A 27,761-nucleotide genomic window follows, 5' to 3' on the forward strand; every position below is an offset into this window, starting at 1 on the left:
GGGTAAAGTATAGTACACAATTTTTATTATAGCTAACTCGAATACCTTAAAGTACTAAACAAATCCAATCTGATGGCTAAAAAAAATTTAAGTATGAGAATCAGGACTGTAAGTTGAATCCTAACATAATTAAATTTAACCAAGTTAAAGTCAATTTCAGTTTAATTTTTAATTTTGTACGTCTAATGATTAGTTCAAGTTGCACTCACGAATTAAGTTAGCTTCTCAGTCAGTTTCTGATTTGAGTTAGCAGACTTGTGTCTATTAAAATTATTAGTGTGAATCACACCACTGAATTAAGTTAGGTTAAGCCACATAACTTTGTTACAACTCAATTACAAAACCAGTTTAAGTTGTGGTAACTCAAATGCTTTAAATTCTTCAGAGTTCAGGTTTACACATCTGAGTTAGGTTAAGTCAAATGACTCAAAAAACTGGACAAATGCAATGACACAACTTAGTTACGCAACCAAGTTAAGTTATAGTAACTTGAATGATTCAAATTCTCAATACAACATTTTATTAAACTCTGTAAACTTTAACTGAGTTACTTATTTGCTTTGGTGTATGTTTTAGTAATTGGTTTAAATTACAACTGAAAAATTTACAAAATAACTGGAATTCTGATTTAGCGGTTTCATTATAGTCAGCCATTTGAGTGGATTCGGTTGCTTTAGGCATTCGAGTTCCTCTAAAAATGGCAGCTCATTTTCTAGTAATTGGTCTGATTGACCCTAGAAAATGCAATTTACAGACATACATTAAGTTTTTCATTTGAGTTTGCAGATCTGAGTGGATCATAATGAGTAGTTTGAGTTATGTTGCTGAATTTCTTAAGGTTAAGTCAAATGACTTCAAGAACTGGGCAAACACATTTATTTTCAACTCAATTTCCCAACCAAGTTAATTTACAGTAACTCAAATGCTTCATACTGATAAAAGAAACTGTAACTAAGTTACATATTTGAGCTGGTTAATGTGTTTTAGTAATTGATTTAAATTAAGCAACTTAATAAAGTAGTGATAACTGATTATAGTCAAATATTTGAGTAGTTTAGGCACTTTAGGGGTTCAGAGTTCCTCTAAACAACTTGAAATAGTACAAAGACAAATAGATGTTTTAATTTACACAGACTAAAGCTGCAGTAAACTCTGAACTCTGATTAAGCGTTTTCATTATAGTCAACTATTTGAGTGTTTTTCGGGTGCTTTAAGGGTTTTAAGAGTGCTAAAAGGTAGCACATTTTCTAATAATTGGTTCGAGTTACCCTAGATAATAACAATAGGCTAATGTTAATGACTCAAGGACTCAAGGAAAACAGCTTGAAGAAACGATACATACGCAAATAGACAAGTTATTTGAGTTTGTATGCATTCTATAATAGTTTAGACATAAATTACACTTCTCATTTGAGTTAATGCGTTGCCACTTATCAGTTTAAGTTACACAAAAATACATGAAGTTAGAGTAAACTCAAATTGAGTAGTTATACAGCACCGCTAACTCGAACCACTCAAACTGTTTTCGTTCTTAAATAAGGCCGCTACTCTAATGGTTGCAGTGTAGTGCAGTGAGGTTACCTTCAGTAGGGATGGTGTTGAGGGGTCCGGGTTCCTCTGGAAATGCAGAACTCCCCAACTGGACCAGCCAGAAGAGTCCGAATAGGGGCATCATGGCTGCCACTGACTGAGGCTGAAAGAGGAAAAGATGAATGAGGAGAACGAAACGGAGCAAAGGGAAGATGCTGCACACACTGTTCAGCTACACACACCGTTCAGCTACAAGACGACACTGTTTTTCAGAGCTCTTTCGCATCGTCTTTCATTCTCTCTCTCTCTCTCTCTCTCTCTCTTCTCTCTCCCTCTCTCTTTCTCTCTCTCACTGTGTGTGAGATTAAGATCAGTGATTAAGCCATCCAGCAACCGCACATGGCACAGTCTGCTCTAATGGCCCCCGGTGTGTGTGTGTGTGTGTGTGTGTGTGTGTGTGTGTGTGTGTTTCAGAACGGTCATCAGCAATCAGTAGCCCTATAACCCACTGAGCAGAACCAAAGGGACTCCACAAAACAGAGTCACACTCTGATAGAAAGATAGATAGATAGAGAGAGAGAGAGAGAGAGAGAGAGAGGAGGGGCTACAGAAAGTAACTGTGTGTGTGTGTGTATGTGTGTGTGCGCATGTATTTTACATCTTGGTGGGGACCAATAATAGGAATATTTGCTATTATTGTTTGTATAATTTGAAAAAATATTAATAAAAAAGAGTCAAATCTTTTCCTATTGGTTACTGAGGTTAAGGTTAGAGGGTTAGGTGTAGCCTAGCATTAGTTAGCATTAGCTGCATTAATAATTATGTCAGTGGAAGGTCCTCATGGGGACCAGCCAAACATCCGGAGTCCTGATTTTTAAGTTAAACAGCAAACATTACTATATGACATCACTACAGATGTTAACAGATGTTAGCTAGCTTGCTAGAGCAAACTTTTCTAACTACATAATGTCACATATCTAGTGCTAAAGACATTACGTTTATGTTATCCATGCTAACTGGTTAGCCAACTAATGTAAAAACTAGCGCTTTTAACGAAGATAATTGTTTATGCTAAGCATTATGTGAGGACAAATAGCTCAAAAATAGGGCTAGCGTCATGATGTCATATATGAAGTCTGCGATTGGCTGATCAAGTTTAACGTGAGCCCCGCCCCTTCTTGACCTAGTTATTAAAATAGGAATATGCAGGGTGGTGTGTGTTTGTGTGAGGAGAAAGCTGATATTAATGTGAACTAACCATGTGTGTGTGTGTGTGTGTGTGTGTGTGTGTGTGAGAGAGACACTATTTTCCTCTGCTGTGCATCATTACTGAAAACAATAGAGCGGGCCAAACAGTTGATGAAAATAGAAAATGAAGCGCAAATTATGGCGACACAAAAAAAAGCAATCAGTCAAGGAAATTACAACCGCGGTGCAGAAAAACAAGACAGAAACACATCACGGCGTTCGAGCCCATCAGAACTGCACAGGCTCTTTAAACGCACAATTTCTGCAGGGATGCAGGTGATTAAAACGAACACCACAACCCGTGATTTTTTTCTCTCCCTCCGCTCCTGAGGAAAATTCTCTCAAGGTTCTTTAATTGCGAAATTTTCCTGAAAAGTGGAGCTGAGAATTTCCACATACTTAAGCATGTGCCAAAAGCACAAAATTATACACACACAATATATTTATCTACATTTTTTTAAAATTATGATCAGATGTTAAAATATCGTGCGATGGTGGGAACTGAAACAGCTGTATACTAAGCTTCTTTATTTTGAACAAAACATCGCACATGTCCTTTTTGATTACGTATATTTTTAACATAATTTTAGTATTTGTACTACCACTATTTTGCTCTGTCCTCCTTATCGTTGCCATCGTACCTTCATCAAGGCTTTTTATGCTGCTTTTTATCTTTCATGCCATTTTTAATGCTGAAACCTAGCATTATATTCGTTGCTATAATAATGCTAACTTTCGTGAGTACGGCTAAGATATTTCCTCTTACGTCAGAAGCAAAGTGATGGTTCAGTGTCACCCTTTAATGCTGGAGTAACACGGCTACCGTAAATACATGAACACATCGTTTATACTAGAGATGGCACTGAAATGATACCAGCATCGCTATCGAGGTGAAACTAGCAAAAATCGGAGAAAACGTATACTTATAATAAATAAATTATATTTATTACATTTACAATGTAAGTGATTTCTGTGTGGAACACTTTAACTGTGCTTCAGTTTTCAAAAAAAACATTTTAAAGCTTTAAATTAAAGTAGATTTTAAAGAAAACAGTATTTGGATGGATATCAATCTCAGCAGATACTCAAGGTTTCTGATATTTGTATCGGAAAAGAAAAAGTGGTATCGTGCCACCTCTAATTTATACCAGTAAAAAAAATTTTTTCCCTCCCATGTAGTACTTTTCTAACACTTTGGGTACTACACGCTCAGTAACAAGTTACAAAACTGTGCATTTCAGTGTATAAAGACATATTTGTGGAGTAAGATCACATTAAGGGAATGAAACTGGTACATTTAGTGTTTATATTCGACCTGGGAAAAAACACTATGTAGTGCTCCTTTAAAAATAACTGAAGCAACATAATTAGATCTTAATCTTTACTAAAGTTGTGTAAATATTTTTGTTAAAATTTCACTAAAAATTCCTGTGAGACTTCCAACAGTGTGAAAATGCCAATCACCCGTAAATTACCCAAACAACTGCTGTACATTTAGCCACGCCCACAAAACACCATAAAAGGTCAAGCTCACAGAGAGGCGTGCTCTAAATCTTTCAGTAATGTATTTCTGCCATTGAAGCGCGTACCGTAGATACACACTAACTCCTCCTCCTTTCATAGGGTGCTATTACTTTTATCTGAGTCTTACTTGCCTTAATCTACAGATTTGTTTCAAGTCGTTAACATGAAACGACTGGGTTTTAAAAAAAAAGTTCATTAAATTGGTAACTGAAATAGATAAGAGGTTACCAATTTAATGAACTTTTTTTTTAAAACCCAGTCGTTTCATGTTAACGACTTGAAACAAATCTGTAGATTAAGGCAAGTAAGACTCACCATTGAAATAAGATAAAAGTAATAGCACCCTATGAAAGGAGGAGGAGTTAGTGTGTATCTACGGCACGCGCTTCAATGGCTGAAATACATTACTGAAAGATTATATAGATTATATAAAATCGCAGTAACTCATCGACAGTTATACGAGTCGAAGCCGAACAATCGACGTTCTCGTTAGTGAGTCTTTTTATATGCAAATTTACGCAAACTGTCGTAGGATACGAACGTTTTTCCCGTTGGATTTTCGTGAACACCACATTTCTTGTGTTTTTATGTTCCTACGAACAATTTACGAATAAATTTCTTTGTATCCAGTTTGAAAAGTAAGGTTTGTTAATTGTTTGTACCTTGTAGGGATACAGAACTTATTGTAATTATTATTATTATTATTATGTGCAGGCACAGCTTATAAACACACATTATGAAGATTTAATTCTCTGCTGCTATCACTCAGCTCCGGTAGCCAACACACTCCTAACATCTGCTTAAAAATTTGACTGCAAAACTCATTTTCTCGCTTTCACGGTGCCAAAGTAAACAAACGGGGCGTAAAACGAGAGCGGCGTTCGCGAGATGTTCTCTCAGATTTGAATGTGGCAGCCTGCGTTTCTTTATTCATTAAAAAAAACACCATCAAACAAATCTGCTCCGATTTCCCTACGCTTCCCTACGATCACGTTTCACCATGCAAAAGAGGCCAAAAGTCATTTGTCAAAAGTGTGGGATGTGTGTGTGAAGCTAACACACACACGCACACACACACAGGGACAAACAAAAGCATTGTGGGAATCGAGTCACACCGTTTTATCAGGACTCACCATCTTTCGAGAACATTTCTAAAATTCCCCCTATTTACGTCCGAACAAGGAGGCCTCACACATACACACACACACACACACACACACACACTAACAGCCACAAATTATAGCATAATCGTCAGCTTGCATGAAAGACGAGAAAGAAGGAAGGACATGAAAAGAGGTCAGAAAAGGAGAACCGGAGAACATGAGATTGAAGAAGAAAAGAGTCACGAGGGACGACATTCAATTCCATTGTGATGCTGTTACTCATGATTTAGGATTAAATGTCAGACCTCACGCTTTCAATTAGCATTAGCATAATCGCAAATCCAGGGGCTACAGAGTTTCCCTGAATCGCTCACCGAATATTAATGACCGAGGAGAAATAAATGCGAGCTCAGACGCACAGTGTGGCATCCACCAGCCTCTGCATGATACACTACAGCGCAAACCTTTTATACTTTAACACCGGAATTTACATCGTTGACCAGTAGTGCAACCTTTGTGTGGACACCTGAAATAATTACAACACTCTGAAGGATCCAAAATGAAGCGACCGCTTATTTTACGTATACAAGATGGCGGTACACACGAGGCTGGGTTAGCCTAATTTACTTTGTTAGCTCTCTAGCTAGCCACCTATAAAGACAAGGTCGAACTCTGGATGGACGATATTTTGTGTATATGCGATCCTCTGTATTGGAATTGAAGAAGCTCCAAAATGAAGGAATTGCTAATTGTTCATATACAAGATGGCGGTATGGAGTCAGTCACAAGGCTGGATTAGCTTAACTTACTAACTTATTTGTTGAGTTAGCTCTTAGTTAGTTAGAGTTAGTTGCTAGCAAACAATTCAGACATGTTAGCAAGCAAGGTCGAACTCCAGACAGACGATATTCGGTGTATATAAAGAACTTGATTTGGTGCTTTTGATACAATGCTAAAGTGAAACTCATGTTCAAACAGGAGACTATACAGTCAGTGCATAATATATATGTTACAGCCGGAACTATCATCAGTGCTGCTGCTTTGGAAAATTAATCAACACCTCTTGATTTGAGAATATAGCAGCGCTGTGGTGTAAGTAAAACTAACTCAATTAAGTCCAGACGTATTCAAGTAAGAAGTCAGATATAAATATGACGAGTAAATGACGACTCACGGCTTCATCCACTTTCCCTTCACAGAATCACAGGCGGGAAATTCGCTAAATAAGTCATTAAGTGATCAATTGGAGGGAAACACGAGGCGCGACACGGTGGCCGTAATCTCCGCCGACCCACTGAGACTCCAACTGACAGCACAGATAACAAATCGCTAATCCAATTAACACGAGGCGAGAGCCTTTACAAAGCCTTAATGAAGACTGATCTTTTGCCAATAGTGTGGAGTCTGATCACTCAGTGCATGCTGGGAGAAAGCCAGAGTGGAAAAATTGAGCAGGAGAATGCTAATCACTGTAAATTTCTGGCATGCTACGGCATACATCTGGTTTTCCTTCATTCGTAGAATTCCATTAAGCGCTGCTCAGACCACCGAGACGAAAACCACCTGTGTTTGTTTTAGAAACGCAAAGTTACTATTAGCTTCACTTGCTCCCGGGGGCTTCGGGAGTGTGCTGCTATTTAATGAAAGACACGCTAACACGTGCAGGGTTTACATATGCCTCACAGCTTGTTTACATTTGCTAGCTAAATTCGAAAAAATAAAAAACTTGTTCGGCTAAACCTTTGTAATCGTACTAATCTCATACAGTTAAGTAACTGGAAAAATGATACAATGGCGGCTAAGAAACTTTCACAGCGTGCTTATGATGCTAACACTCCAGCGTGCCAAGACGCTACATCTCATTCACAGAACTATGAGAAATACATTAACTCAACCAGTGTGTACATGTGTGTGTACATGTTTCTGGAAGCTTTGGGAGTGTTACATTACATTACATCATTATTTGACCAAAATCCCAGCTGTATAATGTTTACATTCGTTTCACAGCTTGTTCACATCAGCTAGCAAATAAATACTTAGCTACCGCTAGATCATGCTAGTCATCAATTATGTAGCTAAAGAAAAAGAGAAACACTTGATCTGAAATACCAGAGTTAAGAAACATGTCCTATGCAGTTCATTAGCATGCTAGTCATGCTAATATTCTACCTGCATACTGTTTACAATTTTTTCCCTGGAAAGTAGCTACTGAATTAGATCACTGTGTTCTTTAAAATGGCAAACATGCTAATGTAGTCAAATAAAAGGGGTGAAATAGAGAATTAACCATCTATGTATTAGCTAGCTATCAATTAAGAAGCAAATGAAGCTAGAATGTGCTAATGTGTCATGTTTAGTTTATTCAGAGTTTAAAAAATAGAGCACATAGTTAGCAGGAAGATTCTCCAAAACATATTTAGCCTGTTGTTTAAAATATTTCGCATATAAATTTTACCTCCTTTTTACAGCACTACCTAGCTAGCCATGTCTGCCACATTGTAAATAAATAAATAGGAAACACTGATGAGGAAAAAATGTAGCTCCTTGTTAGCATGATGATTCAGCTAAATTATATTTAGCCTGTTATTTAAAATAATTATCTAGCTAATAGCTTGCAAGCTAACTGATTAGCTTTCCGTGTCTCTCTCACGTAGTTAAATAAATAAGAAAACAATGATGAGGAAAAGACCTGATGATGATTCAGCTAAAGTGACTTTAACCTGTTACTTAAAATATACTTGTTTCCTGTGTAAAATTTCCTAAGCGCAATTAAACTAGCTAAATATGCTAACTAGCTAGCTCCTTGTAGTTAAATAAAGAGGAAAACAGTGCTGAGGAAAAACTAGAATATGATAATAATAATAAATAATAAATGATAAATAAATAAAAAATAATAGATCTGTATAACTATTATCTAGCTAACTAACGAGCTAGCCATGTCTGCCACTTGTAGATAAATAAATAGGAAAACCAAGAAGAACGAATAAAAATAAAAATAGAGTACAGCGTTAGCATGATGATTCGGCTAAAAATGGATTAAAAATAAAGCTGCAATGTTTACTTTCTTTTTTATTATCAAGCTGACAGATCAAACGCTAACTAACGAGCTAGTTGTGTCTGCAACGTGTACGTAAATAAGAGGAAGAAAATGATAACGATGCTGAAAAACCAGAGCGAAGACACAAAGCCTACGCATTCCCCGTGCATGCTAATCACGCATTTCATTACGTTTCGTCATTTGTTAGGACATCGCTGACATGCAAACGACGTGAATACGGTTACAGACGGCCTCCGGGCAGAAATATGCTGATGATATGCGCAGAGGAGGAGGGGAAAAAAATTCATTACAGAGAGAAGACGACTATACATCACTGGTGGATATGAAAGCAAACTGAGATTACGTGCGTTCCAGATAAAACACTGCTAATGGAATTGGAGCAAGAGCGAGAGAGCGAGAGAGAGAGAGAGAGAGCGAGAGAGAGCGAGAGAGAGAGAGGGAGAGAAAGGGAGAAGGGGCACAAACGGGGAAACGGATTTATGATATATGAGGCGGTTTCGGTTTCTAAATTATCACACTGATACACGCAGGACTGGATATAAATTAAGCCTTTGATGTGGGTATTTTTTTGCGAATATGCGGTTATATAATAAAGAATCGTTGGCTGCGCTCCATTCATACATGCATACAGCGCTTAGCTTGCACGTGGAAGAGAATTTTATTTATACAGTGCTTTTAGCTGCAGAAATTGTGGTTAAGACGTTGGACAGTTGGACAGAAACCCATGTCTGGACCACTAATGAGCACCCAGTAGAAGGCAGTGAAGAGATCGAACCCCTCAGAAGAACCAGAATGTAGCACAGCGTCGTGTAAAACGGCGTTTTTACGTTGCGTAAGTTTTAGGTTTAAAACTTCGATTAAACCGTAAATACACCTGAACCATTTCATCTCGTCATCTGCGTGTTTTTTCGCTTCTAGAGAAAACTGGACGTTCTATCATGTGATCCAGACGCGAGACAATCACTCCCGCATGAGTAATGATTTCATAGCCGAAGGACGGTGCTGTAACGTTTAGAAGAAGAATCTGCTGTAGAGCAAAGATGCCTTCAAAGATAATGAAATTAAATGTTTCTACATTAAAAAAAATACTATAAAGAGCAGTAAACAGTAATAAATGAAACAAAGTCAATATTTAATGTGACGATCCTTCGCTTTTTTAAAATAAAACAGTATCTGAGGTGCAGTGTGTGCAGTTTTATAAGGAAATGAGCTGGAAGTGTTACTGAGCATCTTGCAGAAGCAGCCACAGTTCTTCTGGAGACTTTGACTGTCGACTCGCTTCTTATTTCTGCAGCGAAACCCAGCAGCCTTCATTATGTTTTTATCTGAAAAGTGTCTCTTATGGAATCTGCTGCTTTCTTTACTGACATACAAACATTTTTCTGTAACATTTCATTTTGTGCTGGAAAACTAATGTTTGGAATCTAAAATGTTTTCATACTGAATCAATAATGTAGAAGTCAGAAAATAAACATCTATAACAAAGTTTGTACTAAAAAAAAAAAGAAAAGGGGGGGGTGTGTGCCAAGACTTTTGCACAGTACAGTACTAAGGAGATGTTTATTTAACATTTATGGAAGGAGTCTCCAGTGTCAGCGCTTTGTAACAGTCAGAGGTAAAGCTGTAACTTTAAGTTTTTGCAGTTTCTTGGTAACATGATAAGCTGCATTTTTTATTTATTTTTTGTCCTATCAAGTCTAACATGAAATAGTAATGGGAACAAAGTTGTTTTGCGGATGTTCCGCATTAAAATGTAACTATAAATGGTCAAAAAGTATGACGTGTTGTTCTTTACTAAATAAAAAAATGTTGCTGTGGTATAAGAGGAATAAAACACTAAAACACAGGATGTGCTGTTATAAGAAAATAAGCAGCTTTGCTTTCCGTCTTTGTTGATTATTTTCCTATGTGTGACAATGTGACAATGCTACTTTCTGTACTCTTGTCTGTTATTTTTCTTTTTTTCCCTCTTTTTATTTTACTCATACAGGTCACAACGTAACCATGGCGACGATCATTAATAACAGCTTAGGCTTGGCTCATGTTGATCAGTTTTAATTGCGTCAGTAAAGCATTAATCTTAATTACACACACCGGAGCGATTAATACGCTGCGGTGTATGAAAATGGTTTAATTAGAAGCGACAAGAACAAGAGTCCGCCCTCTGAGACGTAACCATGGCAACGGTGTCCTGTCGGGTTCTAGACCTAGAAAGGTTGCCATTTTGAAGAAGCCAAATTTTGGAGTAAACATTCACGAATCCCTCTACGAGTTAATTAGCAAAGGCGTAATGCTATCTGAAACAAACCAGACTAGTGCTCTAGAATGTTCTAGAACAGACCCCTCATCTTTCAGGATGAAATATCCTGGGTTCTAGAATGCACTCTTAATTGTTCCAGAATGTGATCTGTGTCATCAGCAGATTATATTACCAGTTATTCTAGAACTTTGAACCTTTAGACTAGAAGATTCTATAACTAAAGGCCCATTCGGTTTTCCCACTTTAACACGCACGTTCTAGCTCGTGTTCCACGGTGAACTACCTGGCGTCCTAGAACCTCCAGTTCTACAAAGCGTTCTACCCAAGTAAGTACTACCCATTGTTCAAAATGTACTAGACAGCATTCTAGAACTGCACCCTCTATACACTAACACTAAACTAAACACTATAGAAATATTGCAAACATAAAATATTTACCACAAAATGTGTACTCAGATTTGATAATATTTAATCCTCAGTGGAATAGATGTACGAAACCGGTGTAGTGCACAAGGCGACGCGGAGGCCTGAAAGTGATCTATACGTCCTTACGTAGGTCATATCGGTATCCTGCTAAGTGCGGAGAGCAGGAACAAGCTGTAAATTTAAGTGAGAAAAACTGCCTTAAACAATAACATAAGCATAAGCATATATGGGAATGTTGGATCTTGTGAAAAACAGGATGTGGAGGGTTTTTTTCATATAAATGTATATAAGAATGCCCTTCTGAAGAGTTGGGGAGCTTTTCTCTGCAGAAAAGAATAAAGAATAAAGTCTATGGCCTCAACACCTCTGCTCTCCGGAGTGATCTCTGATCTTCATTACTTCCTACAACAACACCTACTGTACTTTCTAGCCCATGTGCTAGAATGAACTACTCTCTAGAACGTTTCATTTGTTCTTGTTTCACGCTGTAACACACCCCAATATAGCTATAGTTACAAAACAAACCAGTCTGGGTTCTAGATTGCTCTACTTACAGGATGAACTAGCCACTGTATGAAAAAGTATTAGCAAGCTCCAGAACGACGTCCCAGTTCTACTTTTCCACTTCAATACGTACGTTCTAGCTCGTGTTACGAAGTTAGCTAGCTATTATCCTAGGGTGTGTGTCAATCAGCTCGCTAGCTCGTGAATCAGTAGATCGTGTACACGAGTTCGTGCGCTGGTAAGGACCCTGGCTCTCTACACACCGGGACACTGATGACTCAATTTCTACGTACGCATGACTACGTACTCACGTTATAAAACGTCACCACTGGCGTTTATCAATAACAGGCAGGACCGATATCTTTCTGACGTTATACGTCATATAAATGTGTTAGATTAATCACATGCGTTTCTTTCATGGTACCTCAAGCAGGCTCCTAGGCTAGCTAGTGGATTTTTTTAAAAATCATTAAACACTTAAAAGTCGTTAGACTCAAACAAACCGTATATAGAACGTCAAATAAAGTTAAAAATCGCTAACATAAGTAATCATTTAAGATCTACATTAACGATAACAAGGTACTTAGATTTGTAGACGAAGTTGGCTGAGAGTTCGTCCGCCATTTTTTTCGAGCTGAAAGGCTTCAGAAAATATGATGTAATTTAATGCAAGGGAACATACTGAGCATCGACGCTCCCTGGTTTTTGCGGTGCATTGTGGGATTTTTTTGTGAGCGAAAGTTCCAGTGTACTGGAAGGATTATGCGAAGGAACAGCTCGCTTCCCATATGGGGTGCTGGCGCTGGTCCGAGGTTTAAGTATTAAGGGCTTCGTTTTTACCAAACGGCGCGGGCTAAGCCAAGTTGCGTTCTGAGTGTAGCGTGTAGCGTGTAGCGCAGAGGGACAGAGATAAATTCCCATGGCAGGAGGTCACGGCTGCGCTCTCATGCCTCCAATACCACAACACCAAACTGCTTAATATAGGCTTTTGTGTATAGTGAACTCTCCTGGACCCCTGCTTCATCATTCATGTCTTCTGTTCTACTGTACATCAAACTATTCAGCTATTCAGCTGAACCTCAAATCCCCTTTTCATTCCTCTGGGGAACAGAGTCCCGCGGTTCCCCTCCGAGTCGTCAGCTTCCAATTCCAGTTTACTGAGAGACGCTTTAACAGCGACATTAGTGAAGTGAAGTGACCCATACTCGGACTTTGTGCTCTGCATTTAACCCATCCAAGTGCGCGCGCACACACACACACACACACACACACACACACACACACACACACACACACACACACACACACACACACACACACACACACAGCAGTGGGCAGCCTTTTTTGCTGCGGCGCCCGGGGAGCAGTTGGGGATTCGGTGCCTTGCTCAAGGGTCTCACCTCAGTCGTGGTATTGAGGGTGGGAGAAAGCGCTGCTCATTCACTCCTCCCACCTACAATCCCTGCCGGACCTGAGACTCGAACCCACAACCTTCAGATTCACCTTCGGGTTACAAGTCCGACTCTCTATCCATTAGGCTACGACTGCCCCAATACTATCCGCTGTTCTAGAGCCACACCATCTATTCACTTAACGCATGTAAACACACACCACATTCTAACTGATGTTCTAGAATGAACCAGCAAACACCTTTCCTCTAGACACTGCCCTAGACTGTACTGTCTAGTGACGTGGAATGCACTACCCGGTGTTCTAGAACTACACTCAGTGACCGAATGCGTCTTCTAGAATGTGCTAATCAGTGATCCAGAATGAACACCATTATGTGTTCCAGAATGAACCAACCAATGTTCTAGAACTACGTCCCCCGTTTTTTTTTTTTTCCCTTTATCCACTTTAACACGCACTTGCTAGCTCGTGCTCCAGAATAACCTAAACTGTGTTCTAGAATGCGCTATTCAGTGTTCTGGAATTTACTGGCCAGTTTCGCAGAATGTAACACTGTGTGTTCTAAAATGAACTCGCCAATGCTCTAGAATTACATCCCCATTTTTCCTTTCAGCTTTGACACATACGTTTTAGCTCATGTTCCAGAATGAACTAGCCAGTGTTCTAGAATTTAGAACTCTAGCCGTTGTTCAAGAACGCACTGGACAGTGACAGTGTTCGAGAACTACACACTCTATTAACTTAATCCACGTAAACACACATTTTAGCCCCTGTTCTAGAATGAACTCGATTGTACTACATAATGATGTGGAATGCACTATCCAGTGTTCTAGAACATTGTAGCTTTGTAGTTCATTGTAGGAACATTGTAGTTCCTAACTGTCTTCTAGAATGTGATAGGCAGTGTTGTAGAATGCAGCATTCAGTGTTCCAGACTGAACTAGCCAATGTTCTAGAAATACATCCCCATTGTCTTTTTTTTAAAATTATAACACACACACACACATTCTAGCTCATGTTCCAGAGTGAACTAGTTTGTGTTCTAGAATGCACGATTCAGTGTTCTGGAATTTAGTGGCCAAGATGGTTATAGGTAACACTCAGTGTTCCAGAATGTTCTAGAAAAGCATCCCTGTTTTTATGCTTCCACTTTAACATGCACACTCTAGCTCTTGTTCCAGAATGACCCACTCTGTGTTCTAGAATGCATCATTCAGTGTTCCAGAATGAACCAGCCAATGTTCTAGAAATTCATGCCCATTTTCTTTTTCCAATTTAACATGAACATTCTATGTAATCTTCCAGAATGACCCAGTTTGTGTTCTAGAATGCACCATTCAGTGTTCCTGAATGTTCTCTGCCAATATTCTAGAACTTTGTCCCAATTTTCTTTTTACAATATAACACTTCCATTTTCGCTCATGTTCCAGAGTGAACTAGTTTGTGTTCTAGAATGCATGATTCAGTGTTCTGGAATTTAGTGGCCAAGATGGTTATAGGTAACACTCTGTGTTCCAGAATGTTCTAGAAAAGCATCCCCATCTTTATGCTTCCACTTTAACATGCACATTCTAACTCATGTTCCAGAATGACCTAGTTTGTGTTCTAGAATGCATCATTCAGTATTCCAGAATGTTCTACCCAATGTTCTAGATAACCATCCCCATTTTTTTTTTTCCAAGTTAACACTTCCATTCTAGGTCGTGTTCCAGAGTGAACTAGTCTGTGTTCTAGAATGCACTTTTCAGTGCATTCTCTCCTGATTCCCTTTTTTTATCATTCATGTCTCAGAAGCTTCTGCACTTCTGTATTCTATTCAGCTATTCAGTTCAGATTCTGGTCGTTTTTTTTTTCATTCCACGGTGCGTAACCGAGCCGGAGAAAAGCATAACCCGGTTCTCTCCGAGTCATCAGCGCATCACTTCCAATAGAAATAAAGACGGCTGAGGGCATGAATCTGTCCGTTTTGATTTCCTAGATGAACGTGTCAGCTGCAGTGCTGATCTATAATTAACTCTCGGAGTGGAAAGCCGCCGGCGCTTTTTGATTTCTGCGCACACAGAATCATTTCTAACGAGCAACAACACGTGATGAATCACACGCATCATGAAAAGACGCCGAGGCAGAGACGAGGCAGAGACGAGGCAGAGACGAGGCAGAGACGAGGCAGAGACGAGGCAGAGACGAGGCAGAGACGAGGCAGAGAAGGCATTCACGTTCAGGCTGCGCTGAAAAGTCTCAGCAGGCATGATAGATGGAAGAAAGATAGCAGTGTTAAAGAAAGAAAGGAAAAGAAGTAGGGAAAAAAATGACACAGTCGGGGAGAGAAAAATAAATTAGCAGGATCGAGTGTCAGATATGAACGGAATGCGCTAATGGTGGGAAAAAGCCGTAAAAGCAAAAGTGCAGGAGGCCAAAATGTCGGACTTTTTTCCCTCGCACTCCGGCCAAATGGACTACACTGACCCGAGATACTTGGCCTCTGAACCGACCCGTCTTTCTTTCCTTCTCTCTTTCATCACTTCCTCTCTTAGGGAGGTTTCAGTTCGTGACTTCCTTCATTAGCGTGATTGCTCTTCATCCAGTTCTGCCAAATCCAATTAGGATGAAACTAATTCTGTTAATAATACATCAGCTAACATCAGCTAACATCCATTTTGTGTACTTTGTTAAGCTAACATTAGCAGAACCTTAAAAACACTAATATCTAACTAATCTTAATAACAAACAGAACTCTAGCTAGCTAGCGTTGGCACACAGAACATAAAGGTTAGCTACCAAATGAATTTCTGTTAAATTAGCTAAACACCAAACAGAGCGCTGGTTAAAGCTAGTTATTCCATAAACGGTAGCTAGACAACAAACAGAAAGCTAATGTTAACTAACGCTTTAATCAGGTCAAAATGAATATGTATTGACTAAATAATGAATGAAAAGCTAATTCATAGCCCTATTCTATTCTGAACCTATATTAGCTAGATAACAAATACAAGGAGTGCTAGCTAGCTGGCTAGCTAATCAAGTAAGAACTTGAAATGTGTAAATATGCTTTAGCTAGCTGTCTGGATTGAATCTGTCATCTGTATTAGCTAGATAGCAAATGTTAGCTAGCAAAAACTAAACATTTACAGCATGGAAACACAAAAAATTTGATATTTAGACCAATTTACACCAAAGAAATGAAATTTATGCTAACTATGAAGTGTGATGTTTTTTTTCACAATCTATGACAACGCTAAAATGGTAGCTTCTCTTACTTATTAGCAACATTAGGCTACGTAGCAGTGGCACAGCACTAAAGAAGCAAAGTTACATTCTGGGGTGAGGGGAAAGTTGAGTGCATTTTATTTTTGGTTAAACTGTTCCTCTCCTTACCCCCCCTGTACGTACACACACACACACACACACACACACACACAAGTCAGTTCCGATTGTTGTGATGTTGTCCAGCGTCTCGGTGTGTCTCTCTCACATTCAGCTGTAAATCAGCTCTAATGTTTCACCCTTAAACACTGACACGAAGTTTAAATACAGCTGACGGCCCAAAGAGACGCCGGTTTTTATCAAACGCTAGCAAGAGGGCGACTGGGTCTTACATCACTCACAGACACACACACACACACACACATTCCTTAGGCACTAATATTTGTGAGAGGCAGAGATAAACGGAGGATGAGGAGCACTTTGGCTCCTTTCCAAATGTAATACTGAGGACTGATGAAGTGTGAAGAGGTGAAGAGAGAGAGAGAGAGAGAGAGAGAGAGAGCACTCGTGCAGAAAGTTCTTTTCACCAAGAGACCACCGATCAGGAACTGAGTCAGATCAGAATGACAGACAGACAAAGAGACAGATAGTCAGATAGACAGATAAGAGCGATACAGTGATAGACAGACAGACAGACAGAGATAGATAAATGAGAGACAGACAGACAAACAGAACAGCACAGAAACAGCGCTCAATAGACAAAGAGAAAGAGAGACAGATACACAGATAGAAACAGACAGACGGTAAGAAAAAGACATTCAGAAATATGAGATAAACAGTAAGACAGTGAGACAGACAGAGAAAGAAAGAACAGCACTGAGAGAGACAGACAGGAAGTAAGAGACACAGACAGACAGTAAGAGACAAAAATAGTGAGAGAGACAGACAGACAGATAGACAGATAAGAGAGATACAATGATAGACAGACAGACAGACAGAGATAGATAAATGACAGACAGTAAAAGAGAGCAAGAGAGACACAGACAGACAAACAGAACAGTAGAGAAACAGCGCTCAACAGACAAAGAGAGACAGATACACAGATAGAGACAGGAAGTAAGAAACAGACAGACAGAAAGAAAGACACTCAGACAGTAAAAGAGACACAGACAGATGGTAAGAGACAAAAATAGTGAGAGAGACAGATAGTCAGATAGACAGATAAGAGAGATAGAATGATAAATAGACAGACAGAGATAGATAAATGACACACAGTAAGAGAGAGCGAGAGAAACACAGAACAGCAGAGAAACAGCACTCAATAGACAAAGAGAAAGAGAGACAGATACACAGATAGAAACAGACAGAGACTGTAAGAAAAAGACATTCAGGAATAAGAGACAAACAGTAAGAGAGTGAGACAGACAGAGAAAGAAAGAACAGCACTGAGACAGACAGACAGACAGACAGGAAGTAAGAAACACAGACAGACAGAAAGAAAGAAAGACACTCACACAGTAAAAGAGACACAGACAGACGGTAAGAGACAAAAATAGTGAGAGAGACAGACAAAGCTAGACTGAGGCAATAAGAGAGATAAAGAGAGACAGACGGATAGAAACTGAGAGACAGACAGAACAACATATCCTTTGTATCAATCTAAATGACTGATAAAAGATCATAATCTTTTTTTTTTTTTGACACAGAATAAAGCAGGTTCTGGCTGCTGGATTTCCCACAATCCTTTGCACACTGGTTCTCTCCTCCTGAGTAAAGCTGAACAGGAGTTCATAGACACTGAAAAAATGTAAACAGCTAAAGAAGCTAATAACAGCGCTCAGAAAGTGGACACGTGTAACGGTGTCTCATGGTCAAGAGTGCAGAACCTTAAACACTCTACACTGAGGTGACTGAGACACACACACACACACACACACTCGCTCCATAGTGTTTAACATGCACGCCGGGGGAAACGGCACAGAGAGAGATAATCCAGCTCAGAATCATAAATAATAAAATGTTTTGGCTAATGGCTCTGAGGATTTGCAAATTTAAATATGTTTCACTCAAAGTGATTATTCTCTAAAAAACTGCCCTGAGGTTGAAGTATTATCTCTTATACACATACACACACGCACACACACACACACACACACACACACAGAGACCCATGTTGATTAAACGGATGTGTATGATAGTAATGATCTGCTCAGCGCCTTTCTGTAAGGATTATATGATGCACAGAAGCCATGCCTCCTTCACAGAGACTGAGACACACAGGCCACGCCTCCTTCACTGAGACTGAGACACACAGGCCACGCCTCCCTCACTGAGACCAAGGCCATGCCTCCTTTACTGAGACTGACACCGAGGCCACGCCTCCTTTACTGAGACTGAGACAGAGGCCACGCCTCCTTTACTGAGACTGAGACATACAGGCCACGCCTCCTTCACTGAGACTGAGACACACAGGCCACGCCTCCTTCAATGAGAATGAGCCAACAAAAAAGACAAAGTGTGTGTACGTGTGTGTTTCTACTCCTGAAGACACACACACACACACACACACACACACAGTTAAAACGTTATGGCTGCACAATTAATCACATTTTAATTCTGATCATGATTTTTGGCTCAACTGAATATCACAAGCACAAGTGTTTTAACTGTGTGTCTATCACTGTAATTACATTTAACATCCACTACTACACACACACACACACACACACACACACACCACACACACACTTATTCATCTGCTTCATCACTCCTCCATCTGCTCTCTCTTTCTGTTTCTCTCCTACATTCAGTGCACACACTCCACCACCTGCTCATCCTATTAAACAGGACAAATTTCCCCCAGTGTGAGTCTATAAACCTGTGAGTGTGTGTGTGTGTGTGTGTGTGTGTGTGTAAGTGTGTGTGTGTGTGAGACTTATTATTGCTTTCTGGATGAATCTGTGATACTTCTCTGTCAGTGCGTAATGATGCACAGCACAATAAAGCAAAACACACATGCACCTTGTCAATCTCTCTCTCTCTCTCTCTCTCTCACACACACACACACACACACACACACACAAACACACACACGACTGCAGCGTGTGTCTCAGAGAGTGCGGGTGAAGGAGTGTGGGTTTGGTTATTTTCACAGGGCTGAGAGGCATTTTAATCAGCACACACACACACACACACACACACACACACACACACACGCACACACATGCACACACGCACACACACACTCCTTTTATCGTGCATTTTTAAAATTCTCTCTCTCTCTCTCTCTTGTTCCTCTCTACCTCACTCCCCATCTCTCCTGATCTATTTCTCTTATTCTTATTCCTCATCTCTCTCTCTCTCTCTCTCTCTCTCTCTCTCTCAGACAGACAGACAGGCAGAGACTAAAAAAGAAACAGAGACACCATTGAGATAAAGACAGTCTGTGTCTGTCTGTCTTTCTGCGTCTGTCTGTGACTGCCTCTATTTTTTAAAAATTCTTTCTCTATTTCTTCCTTTGCGTCTCTCTAAAGGTTTCTGTATCTCTCTTTCTGTCTCTCTGTTCCTGTCTGTCTGTGTCTCTGTCTGTGTGTCTGTCCGTTTATCGGTTTGTGTGTGTGTGTGTGTGTGTGTCTGTCTGTATGTCTGTGTCATTTTCTGTCTGTTTCTCGGTTTCTGTGTGTGTGTGTGTGTGTGTGTGTGTGTTTCTCTAGGTGTGTAGCTGTCTGTGTCTGTTTATCTGTCTATCTGTGAGTTTGTGTGTTTTTCTGTCTATCAGTTTGTGTCTGTCTATTTTTTAAAATTCTTTCTTTATTTCTTCCCCGTCTCTCTCTATCTCTCTATCTCTATATATTTTCAAATTCTTTCCTTATTTCTTCCTCTGTCGCTCTGTCTATCTGTATCTGTCTATCTGTATCTGTCTATCTGTCTTTCTTGTTCCAGTTTTCCGTGTCCTTTCCTAACATTGCCTTTCCTCTCTGTCTTTCTCTGCATCTCTATATCTTTCCCTCCCTCTCTCCCTCAGTCTCTCTCTCTATGTCTATTTTTATTGCTCCCTCCCTCTCTCTTTCACTCTCTCTACATTTCATCATGCCCCTCTCTCTCTCTCTCTCTCTCTCTCTCTCTCTCTCTCTCTGTTTGTTCTCAGATGTTTTCATTGTTCCGAACATTGTTTATGGATCAACTGAAGCACTGGCACAGTGTGTGTGTGTGTGTGTGTGTGTGTGTAAAAGTTTTGGTATTTGCTGAGGCGGTTGCTAAGGAGACGAGAAGCTTGGAGCCATAAGAGAGGAAGAGATAAAAAGATGGAGAAAGGAAAATAAAAAGCCAGTTTGTTTTATTGTTATTATTGACATGATTCATATCAGTGCAGTTACGGCTGATATTTTATTATTGTTACTCCTGTAATATACAAAATGTATTTCTGAGAGAGAGAGAGAGAGAGAGAGAGAGAAAGAAGAAAAGAAAAAATAAAGAATGAGAGAAAGGAAAATAAATAAAGAAAAAAGCAGAAAGTGAGGAAAGAGACAGTAAAAGATGAAGCGAGAAAAGAAAAGCAAAGTCAGGAAAGGAATAAGAAGGAAGGAGAGGAAGGAAGAAAGAGAGAATGGATAAAGAAAATAAAGAGAAAAATAGACAGAAACAAGGAAGAGAAATTAAGGGAAGGAAAAAAGAGTTAAGTCAAGAACACTGTAAGGGTCCTGCAGTAGTTTCTCGTAGATGCTGTGTGAGCTAAAACTGTAGAAAGACAAGCAGGAGAGATGGATGATGAGAGAAAGAGAAAAAGAGGGAAAGAAGAGAAGGAGGTTGGGGAAAGAAAGATAAAAAATGATTGCTAGAATGAGGAAGAGAAGCGAAGGAAGAAAGATGGAACGAGACGTCTAGAATGATGGAAAGCGGGTAGTAAGAGAAAGGGAATGATGATAGCATGTGAAAGGAGGAGGAAGGGAAAGAAGAAGAAAGAAACAGAGGGAGGCAGAGAGGGCAGGAATGGAGAGCAAGAGAGAGAAAAGAGAGATAAAGGAAGAGCAATAATGCAAAAGAGTGAACTGGAAATGAGAGAAAGGCAGAAAGAGATAAAGAAGAGAAGGAGGATGGGTGGAAAGAGAGAAAGAAGAATGGAGGAAGGAGGAGAGAGAGAACAGAGAAAAAAGACAAAGAGAGTGTCAGAGAGAGAGCGAACAAGAGAAATAGAAAGAGAGAAAGAAAATAAAAGAAAGACAGAGAGAGACAGAAAGAGAGAAAGACAGAGAGAGAGACAGAGGGAGAGAAATAGAGAGAGCCTGAAAAAGAAAGAGACATAAAGAGAGAGATGACAGAGAGAGAGGGAGAGAGACAAAAAGACAGAGAGAGACAGAAAGAGAGAAAGACAGAGAGAGAGAGAGAGAGAGAAGCAGAGTAAAATACACACACACTTAACAGCACTTATGTGTGATTACTTTAAAGTCCCCCTTTTTTTCGCTGGAGGTGATTTGCAGAGCTCGCTCCCTACTGAGGGACAAATCTAATAACTGTGAATTAGGACCAGACCAGCTTCTGTCTTCTAACCCCTGGGGCCCAAACACACTAATGCACTCTGTGTGTGTGTGTGTGTGTGTGTAATCATGTAAATAAACAGTAAATGTACAGAGATGAAGTAGCTGCATTATTTATGTCAGCTCAAATAAACCAAATAAGGCTTTTCTGATCGATCTCAAGCGCCATCTGTCAACCACAGCGCTAGGAAGGAGTCTCCAGTTTCAGCACATACAGTGACATAAGGCATACCTGTGAAGTGATACACAAATATTATAAAGATTATTTAAGATGTATGGTTCTCTCAGATCTACATTTGACGTGCAAAAATGGGAGAAAAACTTATAACCGTTGTTTCATATCTCGTTAAATGTGTAAAGAGACATTACGGAGAAAAATAAAGCTTGGAAGAGGGAAGGAGCAGATCGTTAGTGCCGCTGGTTTCCGTAGCTAGCACGCAAAGTGTAAACCAAACAGACTGATTAGCGTGTTACTTAACTTCTGTTTGACTACTTAGCTTTAGAAGCTATCTATAGCTATTACTGTTTCTTATCTCAACTTAAAAAATAAATCAGTAAACAGTGGACAGGCCACACCCCCACAAGTGACACGAGCAGTCTGTCGCTCGCTAGCGTGAACACAAGGTAGCCCTGGCCTAATTAAGGAACACGGAGCGAGGATGTAGCGCACTTGTCACGGGTGTCAGAAATGGATAAAACTCTCACACGGACGGATTAAAACCGAGAGCGCCAGAAGAGCCATTAAGAGGGACGGAAAGCAGACGGAGAGAGAGAGAGAGAGAGAGAGAGAGAGAGAGAGGGGAGAGAGAATTAATTACATTTCGAGTGTGATAAAAACGGAACCGAGCGCACTGGCGGAACAGGAAGGGAGACAAATGGACAGATAGGGGGTCTGCAGAGTGGATGTCAGCGCCGTCCTGATGTCTCTCTCTCTCTCTCTCTCTCTCTCTCAGAAACATTGCTGCTGGTTACGAGATAAGGGAAAGGCGCGACTCGCTTCTCAGTCCTCGCTCGGCCGTCCTTTCTCAGCAGCTCCATAATGCTGAGGACAGAGGAAACGCTAATCTTTTCCTCTGTCCTTCCTTCACTCGCTTTCTCTCTTTCTCTCTTTTTGTCTATCATTGTCTTTTAAAACGTTGCATCATTACCCTGAGTTTAACTGTACTTCTCATTTCATTTTCTCTTTTTCCTACAAAACAACACCGAAATGCTTTTTTTTTAAACAAAATAACCGATTAACACCTCACTTACTTTAACAACTTGTTCAGCACCATTATTTCCGAACAAGTTCCTTCAGACTGTATGACGCAAGAACCAGAAATTCTGTCTGCTTAGAGGAAACAAGTGTCAAAAAAATCTCTCGAATTAGCTTTTCTAGCGAGTTCTGTTACAATTTTAACAAACAGCGAAATCAAACTAGCCGAGGTTTTACTCATAAGTACCATTAAAGGCTATCAAACAGCAAATTAATGAGCAATAGTGAATAAATAAACCCAGCGATCGCAGCTAGCTAGCAGTTTATATAGCTATCCTACTCAGCTAACAGTAACTAACTTCCTAGCTAGCCATGTTATTCAGCGACAGTAGTCTAGGAAAACGAGCTGCTCATTTCTACTCGCGCTAGTGCAGTTCTGTGAGGGTTTTAATTAATTTAACCGTAAGTGCTAAAGTATAACAATAATCTACCGTAAATACTATAAAACTTCCATTAGCCTAGCTGCAAACTAGCGAGCGACACTGAATAACAACACACAATAACAACATGTCACGCTGCCCCACACATTCATCTGTCTCTCACTCTGTCCCTGTCTGTCTGTCTCTTTCTGTCTCTCTCTTTCTATTTCCCTGTCTGTCTGTCTCACTCTGTCTCTCTCTTTCTATTTCCCTGTCTGTCTGTCTGTCTCACTCTGTCCCTGTCTGTCTGTCTCTCTCTGTCTCTCTCTTTCTATGTCCCTGTCTGTCTGTCTGTCTCTCTCCTCCATGTCTGTCTGTCCCTGTCTATCTGTTTCTCTCTCTTTGTCCCTGTCTGTCTGTCTCTTTCTGTCTGTCTGTCTTGTGCTCTCTTTCCCTGTCTGTCTGTCTCTCTCTCTCTCTCTCTGTCTCTGTCTGTCTGTCTCTCTCTCTCTCTCTCTGTCTGTCTGTCTCTCTCTGTCTGATCTCTTATCCATTTGTCTTTCTCTCTCTTTTTCAGCAGTGCTTTATTGGCATGACTGTTATTAATTTTTCTCCCTCTATCTATCTTGGTCTTTCTCTCTGTCACTCTGTTTCCTTAGTCTGTCTCTGTCTGATTTTCTCCCTGTCTCTTGCTCACTCTTCCTTTCTCTATCTTTCTGCATCTCTCTCTCTGTCTCTCTCTGCACCTTATTCTATTATTCTATCTTCTGCTCTTTATCTCTCTCTCTCTCTCTCTCTCTCTCAGCTTCACCTCCTCATAAACACCATTTGCTTCAGTTTACCAAATAAAGCCGATTCTTCTTCCTTCTTCTCTCTCTCTTTATATCCCCTTCTTTGCTTCCTTCCGTCACACTCTCCCTCATTCCCTCACGTCTCTCTTGCTCTCCATGTAACTTTTTTCTCTCTCTCTATCTCCTAAACTTTCCATCCTTACCCTCCTGCTGCTCCTCACATCCTCTATCCGTCTTTCCATCTCTCTCCTTCCTCATCTGTCTATTCCATTTTGTCTCTACGTCTCCCTCCATCATTTTTCCTTCACCCTCAGTCTCCATCATCCTTCATCTGCCATCTTTCCCCCTCTTTCCCTCATTACCCTTCTCTACCTCCACATCGCACTATTTCTCACTCTCTCTTGACTTCCAGGCATCCACAATGGCACTATGGCAACACAGCATTCCCATACACACACACACACACACACACACACGTACACATCACTGTCATAACAATCCTGACCCTCATGAACAAGTGCAACTTCATCTGAAAGACACATACAGACTATCTTTATGACAGCAGGTGTGTGTGTGTGTGTGTGTGTGTGCACGCATAATACAAAACTAACTCTGATGAAATCTGTCACCACGGCGACGGGGCTTGCTGGCCAACACACACACAGATGGAGTTTTTCTTGGAAACGATTTCAGTTAAACACAAGACTCAATTAGTTCAACTTTATAAAAAAACAATAGTCTCTTAAAGCTGTGTGTGTCTGTGTGTGTGTGTGTCTGTGTGTGTGGACGTGAGTGTGATGGAGGGATGAAAGAAAACAGAAAGACAGAAGATCTGAAAAGTATAACAGTTTAAATAAAATGACAAACCAAACAAAGAAACAAATGAAAGAAAGAACAAAGTAAAACAAAAATGAGCAAACAAAAAGAACAAACAAACAAATAAAAGAAAGAAAGTATGAAATAAACCAAAAAAGCAAGGAAGCAAGAACAGAAGAAAGAACAAACTAATTAAAGAAAGTAAGAAACAAAGAAAGAACAAAAAAGAAATAAATAAATATATTAATGAAAAGAAACAAGAAATAAAATAAGAAAGCAAGCGCTGAAAACTGAGCAAAAAACAAAAGAAAGAAAGAAAGAAAGAAAGAAACAGACAAACCAAACAAAGAACAAACTAAAGAAAAAACAATAAAAAGAACAACAAAAAGAAATTAACAAATGAACAAACTAAAAAAACGAAAGAAAGAACACATGGAAAACAGTCTGTCATGTCTGTGTAGTAAGATAACAAACCGACTTCCTGTTTTTGTCACATGTTGTGGCCCCGCCCTTAACCACACCCCCAGGCTCTGTTTGACCTCTGACCCCTGTGTCTGTGCTGTGACACAGCCTGATGTTGAGGTGAACACTTCGGCGCGCACACACACACACACACACACACACACACACACACACACACACACACTCACTCTGATGTTCTGCAGTAACTCTCTAACACTCAGTGTGCTTCCCTTCATCTTTAACATGTTCAGACATCCGACACACACATACACACACACACACACACACTTTCTGATGTATTTCCTCAGAAACACGCCGTTCACTCACAGGCTGATTATTTTCGCAGAGATCAGAGAGATTTATATGGACAGTTCACTCGGGGGATTTCAGTCTGCGTCTCTTTATCTGTCTGTAAACCCTCTTCATCCTCATATCACACTTTTACAAACAAACACACAACACAAGGCCGTGACCTGAGGAAGCTGTAATCGCTTTTAAAATGTTTTTGATATGACGTGATGTTGAGTTGTCGTGTTTATCAGTTCTGCGAGAGGCGTATCTGCGAGCGGCGTATCTGAGAGAGGCGTATCTGAGAGAGGCGTATCTGCGAGCGGCGTATCTGAGAGAGGCGTGTCTGCGAGAGGCGTGTCTGCGAGAGGAGTGTCTGAGAGAGGCGTATCTGAGAGAGGCGTATCTGACAGCGGCGTATCTGAGAGATGCGTATCTGAGAGAGGCGTGTCTGTGAGAGGCGTGTCTGCGAGAGGCGTGTCTGCGAGAGGAGTGTCTGAGAGAGGCGTATCTGAGAGAGGCGTATCTGACAGCGGCGTATCTGAGAGATGCGTATCTGAGAGAGGCGTGTCTGTGAGAGGCGTATCTGAGAGAGGCGTATCTGCGAGCGGCGTATCTGCGAGAGGCGTATCTGAGAGAGGCGTATCTGCGAGCTGCGTATCTGAGAGAGGCGTATCTGCGAGCTGCGTATCTGAGAGAGGCGTGTCTGAGAGAGGCGTATCTGAGAGAGGCGTATCTGAGAGAGGCGTATCTGCGAGCGGCGTATCTGAGAGAGACGTGTCTGCGAGCGGCGTATCTGCGAGCGGCGTATCAGAGACAGGCGTATCTGCGAGAGGCGTATCTGAGAGAGGCGTATCTGCGAGCGGCGTATCTGAGAGAGGCGTATCTGAGAGAGGCGTATCTGAGAGTGGCGTATCTGCGAGGGGCGTGTCTGAGAGAGGCGTGTCTGAGAGAGGCGTATCTGAGAGAGGCGTGTCTGCGAGCGGCGTGTCTGCGAGCGGCGTGTCTGCGAGCGGCGTATCTGAGAGAGGCGTATCTGCGAGCTGCGTATCTGAGAGAGGCGTATCTGCGAGAGGCGTATCTGCGAGCGGCGTATCTGAGAGAGGCGTATCTGAGAGAGGCGTATCTGCGAGAGTCGTATCTGAGAGAGGCGTATCTGTGAGAGGCGTATCTGCGAGAGGCGTATCTGCGAGAGGCGTATCTGAGAGGGGCGTGTCTGCGAGTGGCGTGTCTGCGAGCGGCGTATCTGAGAGAGGCGTGTCTGCGAGCGGCGTGTCTGAGAGAGGCGTGTCTGCGAGCGACGTATCTGAGAGAGGCGTATCTGCGAGCGGCGTATCTGAGAGAGGCGTATCTGCGAGAGTCGTATCTGAGAGAGGCGGCGTATCTGAGAGAGGCGTATCTGAGAGAGGCGTATCTGAGAGAGGCGGCGTGTCTGAGAGAGGCGTATCTGCGAGCGGCGTATCTGAGAGAGGCGTGTCTGCGAGAGGCAGAAAGAGGCACCACATTACAAAACATAACACTTTCCACATCATTTCGTAAAGAGAATTAGAATCAATAGTAAATTAACGCATTTACACTGCGCTAGCTATTCCTTTAGTGTTGCCAGATCAGGCAGGATTCCCCTTTTCCCCCTGACTGCAGTACTCATAATCAGCATGAGCTTAAAAACATGGCCTTGGGCTCGTATTTGGATTTGTAATTCAGATTTTTTTGCCACTGCACATGCACATACAATTTACATCAGCTGCTGACTGGAAAAAATTCTGAATGCCTTATTAGCATTTTAAAGGATTTAAAAATAATAAAATAAAATACAATACAGTAAAATAAAATAAAGTAAAATAAAATAATACATTATATAGTTTCTTACACACAAGGTTGCTTTATAGCACATTAATTTATTTTAATTCTTGACTTTTCAACGGAGCTGGATTAACATTTTATGCATTTAAAATATTACTACTACTACTACTACTACTGCTAATAATA

The 27,761-nt window shown here is 40.6% G+C and overlaps 1 protein-coding gene across 1 annotated transcript in view; it reads right to left on the bottom strand.

The window, feature by feature from the left end:
* The window catches only part of sema6bb (sema domain, transmembrane domain (TM), and cytoplasmic domain, (semaphorin) 6Bb), a gene marked incomplete at its 5' end in the record, with an annotated part of 143,463 nt that overhangs the window by 74,125 nt on the left and 41,577 nt on the right, over positions 1-27,761 (bottom strand). The window contains one exon of the mRNA XM_053235914.1: positions 1,582-1,693. Coding sequence (XP_053091889.1) covers positions 1,582-1,693 — 112 coding nt within the window. The remainder of the gene's footprint in view (positions 1-1,581; positions 1,694-27,761) is intronic.

The sequence above is a fragment of the Pangasianodon hypophthalmus genome, chromosome 8 (genome assembly GCF_027358585.1).
Source record: "Pangasianodon hypophthalmus isolate fPanHyp1 chromosome 8, fPanHyp1.pri, whole genome shotgun sequence".
Lineage (NCBI taxonomy): Eukaryota > Metazoa > Chordata > Actinopteri > Siluriformes > Pangasiidae > Pangasianodon > Pangasianodon hypophthalmus.